Source organism: Pholis gunnellus (assembly GCF_910591455.1).
Source record: "Pholis gunnellus genome assembly, chromosome: 18".
NCBI lineage: Eukaryota > Metazoa > Chordata > Actinopteri > Perciformes > Pholidae > Pholis > Pholis gunnellus.
Genome location: NC_136545.1, coordinates 2,998,321 through 3,004,715, shown reverse-complemented (window position 1 = coordinate 3,004,715; position 6,395 = coordinate 2,998,321). Strand labels below are relative to the sequence as shown.

General features: G+C 40.6%; 1 protein-coding gene across 1 annotated transcript in view; it reads right to left on the bottom strand.

Moving 5' to 3' along the window:
- Positions 1–1,171: 1,171 nt before the first annotated feature.
- pam (peptidylglycine alpha-amidating monooxygenase) overlaps positions 1,172–6,395 on the bottom strand; it is a 46,753-nt gene continuing 41,529 nt past the window's right edge. Inside the window, exons 24-25 of the mRNA XM_079178769.1 lie at positions 5,869–5,928; positions 1,172–4,130 (exon numbers count right to left, since the gene is read on the bottom strand). Of these exons, the coding sequence (XP_079034895.1) occupies positions 3,952–4,130; positions 5,869–5,928 (239 nt within the window). The 3' untranslated portion in view covers positions 1,172–3,951. The remainder of the gene's footprint in view (positions 4,131–5,868; positions 5,929–6,395) is intronic.

The window sequence follows — 6,395 nt, the reverse complement described above, 5'->3', positions numbered from 1 at the left end:
TCATGCGACTAAGTATGCAGACCCTCGGTGATGTGGACATCAAGGTACTTGAAGCCACCCAGCCTCTCCGCTGAGGATCCATTGATGTGCAGTGCCTCTTAGTTCCTTCCCTGCCTCTTCCCAAAGTCCACAATCGGATCCTTAGTCTTGCTGACGATTAGGTGTAGGTTGTTGTCGACAGTCCTCTGCTTCCTTCAGGTAGACCTTATAATTCTTATCTGTGATCAGGCCCACCACAGCTGTGTCAGCAGCAAACCTGATGATGGTGTTGGGAGTTGAAAGTTGCTACACAGTCCTGTGTGTACAGGAAGTACAGCGGGGGGCTCAAAACGCAGCCGTGGGGTGTTAAGGGTGAGTGTTGAAGAGGTGTGTCCGCCCACCCTCACTGTGTTGAAACGGGAACAACCCAGATTAAGTGCAGACTTCACTCAAGAACCTTCTCTCTACAGTTTACGTTATGTTACAGTAGGAATCAAGCCATCTTTCATTAACGCTGACATGAACAGAATGAGCTGGATGTTCTCCTACTTTGTGAACAAAAATGACTTTTTGTCAATTTATGAATCCTAAATAGTTTGACAATCTTCACTCCAATACTACTACTCCTCTACGTTTTGGGGTTGAAGTATACATGGTGCAGAATGTAAATGTAATTGTTTCTTTACTAACACATTTGTATGTTTACTGTAACAAAGAAACATAATTCAAGTACATTTAATGAAGGAAATACTTTCCAAACTGTTTAGCAGGCTGTGCCATCGAGTGTTTACCTAAATCCCTGCGGTGACCTGGATAAACACGGAGATCGCTGCACCCAAGACAGACTAAGCGTTGAGTTTAGTCTAGTGTTGGGATTTATGCTAAATCGGAACTTGTTGGTTTGATGTGGTCTGAGCATGTCTTTAATGAAATGTGTTTGTAGTTGCCCTGATCAGCCTCACTCATAGAGGAGAGAGTGACATCATCTCTCTTGGAAGACGGTCATAGTGTTGCACTTGGTTGTTCACGTGAAAAGTAAAAGTAATAGTTGTGTGGAGAATGAAGAAAAAGAGAGCTCGAGAGAGAAGTACAAAGCCCACAGAGAGGCCTTCTGGCCTTTATCCCGAGCACTGGTTCTACATGTCTGAGTGGTATTCTGAAGGAATAATTAGTCATACATCCGACACTGTGATACTTTGCAGATACTTTATTACACAAATAACATAGTTACTGAAAATAGTACTCTTGCAGCAAATTATGCTGTCAAAATAAATATCAGATAGCCCACACACGACTGCAACATTGGAAATGCAATTTCTCGTGCATGCCATTAAGGAATTCATTCATACAAAGTGTATGACAAATACAGATATGGTCAAGATAATAGATATTGGTATAAACAAATATATTTGATTAGAGTCTGAGAATACAGGATGAAATGTAAGAATAGGTTAATGAAAGATTGAGGAAATTAAATGAAACCTGAGGATACAGAATTAAAGTGAATATTCTGATTGGGCAAGCAACATCCTCTTCATCCCACCATGTCTGTGTCGTCTCTTTGTCTGTGTATTTCTATATGATGTGTGTATTAGCTTATATTAATGGACATTCATTGATGCATTGTTAGGGCTACCGATGTTCTTGATTCAGATTTCACTGAATTACATACTTTGACCACCAATGACTCGTGGTGTAGGTTTGAGTGAACATGTTTCCTGAACTCAGTTGTAGTTAAGAAACAATTCCAGGTTGAAACGGAGTAATGAGCTTTTCCGATTCGGTTCCTTCACGTTACAATATGTATGTAGCAATTATTTCTCAATTCATGTTGTTTCTTTATATTATTGGAAGTTTGTGAGATTGATTTAATAGTTACAGTGCTTGAGACTTGGCTGTTTGATTGGCATCGTGCACACACACACTCACACAAATATACAGACATAAATATACATAGAATATCCATTTTCTGTTCACTTGAATGGAAGAGAAATCAATACAGTACAAGCTCTACAAGCAGCAGCTGTTCTCGTCCCGTGGTACATGTTGTAATAGCAGGTGCTGAAGAAAGGCAAAATACAGATGAAAAAAGGCACAAAATTACAAGTGAAATGTTAATGAACTTAAAATTGGACCAAACAATCATGTTGAACTAATGCTGTGTGTTACATGTAATAGATTTATGGAAGGAAGGATGCATGTGTCCAGTAAAGCTTAACGGTCTATACTATACATTATATCAGTGTTGTTAAAGTATTTATTTCTAAGATCACAATAAATCTATAATCTATAATTAATCCTGCTTGATTTAATTCTTACTCAGATATTGAGATGCAATGAAAACCACGGTATTCATGTCCAGGTCTGACTCGGCTGAACTAAAACACTGAGCAGCTAAACAAACAGCCAACAGGAGTTTTCTCTTCTTCATGAGCAAGCACAGCGACCAGCACCAAGGTCTTTGGACCTCGGACTGCGTTTAAGCTCACTCGCTACTTTCGGATTAAAGATGAGTTTGATGAATAAATACGGTCAATCAAATCACTGCTCATCGCTCTGAAACAGCTAAGCCAATCACAGCGAGGTACGACAGCTCAACAAGAACAGATGACAAGTTGCTTATACAGGTTGTGGGCGTTTACACACTTTACAGGATTTACTACAGTTACAATTTTACGTGATCACCTCAATTTGATACAACGTCAGGCTTTTATCTTCTCAGGAGGTAAATGGCCACATATTGTATGAAATGCCACTTTTTCTAATTACACTGGATTGATGAACTCCGGTCATCTGATGTCTCATAAACAGCTGTTTCACTGGCCAGCCTGTTATCAAGGTATTTCTGTGATTGGCCATGCGTAGTGGAACTGCAGTCTGCTGCATGTGTCCTGATTCCTTCACGTGCAGAAATGTAATGACCTTAAAGGTACAATGTGTAGTCACATTGTTGGTTGCTGTTGCTTTTTCTCTCCCCCCGTCTTGTTGCATGCGTTCAAAGGAATAAAAACCCTTCAAAGATGACTCAGCGTAGCCAACCAGAAGACAGCAGCTGCACTTTTCAAGATCCAATGACCACTGCTGGAGTTGACAATAGAAACATTCAGGGAGTGACGTCGGCCTTCCCAGTGAGTCATGTGAACAACCAACAGGTCGGACAGAAACAACTACAGTCTGTAGGCTGCTGTAGACGTAGAGACTGCAGCAACGAAAACAGCGCCCAGCAAACTGTTTGGCCAAATGTTTGAATCAAAATTTAGAATCGTGACCTTAAAATCAAAAGTAAAATCCAATCAAGGATTTGGGGAATAGTGACACACTCGTCATAAGTGATTGAGAGGGATTCTTTTTCAATGCGCCTCTCTGGGCCGCTGTGCAGCAGAAGAACAGATGACCGCCATCGTCAGGAAAGAAGCAAACTGTCACAGTGCTGCATGTGAAAACAGGTCGCTGTGAGTACAAATGAATGACATCAATTGTCTTAACTGTGTGATACTTGACACCTTTCAGTCATAGAAATTCCCCATCTAGTTCAGTGATTTTGTGAAGTGTGGTATGAGTTCAAATTAAAATCCAGCAATGGGCTTAGATCTGTTTACAACAAAAGCTCCTGATGCTCATTTCAAGAAAGTCCTTTGAACGTTCTTGTTCTTTCTTAAGGCTGAATCTGACGCCACATATCAGAATGTGTGGAGGGGATGGTGTTGATCATTCCACTAAAGGCCAGTTCCACTAGGGGGAAACAATCTGTCATAGTGATGTGTGTGAACTGTGTCAACAAGGCTGTATCAAGACCGCGGGTTCATTAAATTAGGATTAAATAAATTGTCCAAATTATGCTAAATTATTTTTATATACAACATATTTTTAAATATATAAACGATAACATTGGCAGCTAACACAACAGTTACACACATGATGAATAATAACATCTTGGCAATGTAAGCAGAAGGTTGTTTGGCCCCAGAGTGTCTAAGAGGAGGACGGAGGAGGCGGCAGAGCAGAGTACTCCTCGTTCTCCGAGTCGCTGCTGTCCCCGTCGTTCCTCTCCGGGTCGCTGCCTTCAGTACTCAGCTGGTCAAAGCCCCGACGACTGTAACCCTTATGGGATGCAAAGAAGTTCCCCAGGTTCAGACTGCCCACAGCTTTACCTGGCCAGAGGGAGAAATAACATCACGCACATGATGATCATCTACAGCATTACCTTCTCCGGAGGTGTTTGGCTCCAATAGTGAAACTGGCCTTGCAACAGTACAGTTCACATTTGAATATTCATATTGACCATATGTAAAATCAGGGTCAATTTAAAAAAAAGCTCCACAATTATACAAATCAAATAGATAAACAATAAATTAATAAAATACGTTTCAATGAGAGGAAGAATTATTCAGATCCTTTGAGTAACAGTAGTAATATCACATCGTAAAAACTACTTCAACACTATAAAGTCTTTGAAAATTCTAAATGTTAGTAAAGTAGGAGTACAGAATGGTAAATAACCTGTACTTGTATTTCTCTTTTCTAGTCTTCTGACCACTCAAAGCTCTGTAACACTACACGTCATCATTCACCCACTCACACCCATTCACAACCATTCACCCACTGATGACAGGAGCTACCATGCAAGGTGCCACCTGCTCATCAGGACTAACATTCACACACCGCAGGCACAGCTACAGGAGCAATATGGGGGTTAAGTGTCTTGCTCAAGGACACATCGACATGCCGGGGATCGAACCACCGACCCTCTGATTGATGGACGACCCTGCTCTCCACTGAGCCCCGAAGTATTATCAGCAAAATGCACTTGGCGATCATCTCACTCAGTATGCTAAATAAACCCTAATAATATGTAATATTATTCCTCTACGTTATACTCGTTGGTAGTGTCAGACACATGTTCTGGAGGATCTGCATTGGCTTAAGTAAAGCTGATCAAAATCCAATCCTCAGCCGGCTACCACGGCTGGGTGATCTGGCTCATAAATAATATAAAATACATCTCAACGATTCAACCCTTTTTATGCATATGATCATACCAGTGTGATCATTAAAGTAAACTAATCTGAATTTAGAGCTTGCATATGACATTTTTGGGAAGTTTTGAAATTCCACCTCAGAATGTGTTAACATAGTCAGACGTCTTCTACGACGCTCTCTTCGATTAAATATCTCGCTCTGAACCCCAAATGGGGTTTCGCTCGGGTCCAAAAGGTTTTAATGTCGGCACACAGACACCATGTTGTTGCCGTGAGTGAATAATGGTGATGTAATGGATCACACACGTCAACCACGGATTAATTACACAGTTCACCATCACAGTGTGAAATACAATTTAACTGACAAAATTAAACTCCGATATGGAAAAACTGCTGTCTAGGGCAGGATGTCATTTCGCGGGTCACAAAATCGACGTGCATTGTGGGAGATGTAGTTTATGGTCACTGTACACTGTAAAGCAGCATAGACTTACATTTTAAGACAATCATATGCCTTTTATATGGAAGCCCTTTTCCGGCAGCAAAAAAGATGAAAAGTTAGACATGATAATAAAAATATCCCCGTCGCACTTTAGGTGCATCTGTAACCATGACACTGACCAGATGTTTCCGGTTGCCACCTCAGCCACATCGGTTTGATTCCTTCTACGCCAGAGCAGCTTCTTATTTTTATTTGCAAGTCTAACTTTTCATTCAGTTTTTTCGCGGGCCACAGGAAATGATTTGGCGGGCCTTGAAGTTGACACTTGTGATTTAGAGCATAAATTAAAAAACAAATAGCGTAAGAATTAAGTCACAAACAAGTGTAGGGCCGATGAGATCCCTGCCCGGGTCAATAAGAGGATTCATTAGGTAAAAGGCATTATACTTTTAATGGTAAATGACATACCTCTTATTTTTCCCAAGAGCCCTCGCACAGAACTGGGTTCAGTTTTCACCTCACATGCGTCTGCAAACAAACAATATTCAATAATAAGCCGAATGCTGAGCACACATTAGAGTACAAAGACATCACATGATGTAGGGCAGGGCAGCTTGTACTTTCTTTCTATTATTTTACTATTTTTAGGAGAAACTTAATTAATCTTTGTGAGTTAGTTTTGCAAACAAGTCTTTTTCATTAATGACTTTACTTGATATTACCGTTTTATTTCATAAACCCAAAATAGGGTGTCACAGTAACTTTTACTGCTATCTTATCAGCACTGACCTTTACGTGAGATTCTCAGTCTGTGGATCGGGAATCAGGTTGTTTTTGCCTGAAATGTGCTTGACCAGAATGTTTTACATCTGCAGCACCAGGCTTCATCTGAACACTGAAGCTTGGCCAGGAAACGGGTTGTGGTCTGAATAAACCACCATTTTGGAATACACCAAAATGAAATGTTGTCACCACGGCGACATTAACTCCAATTT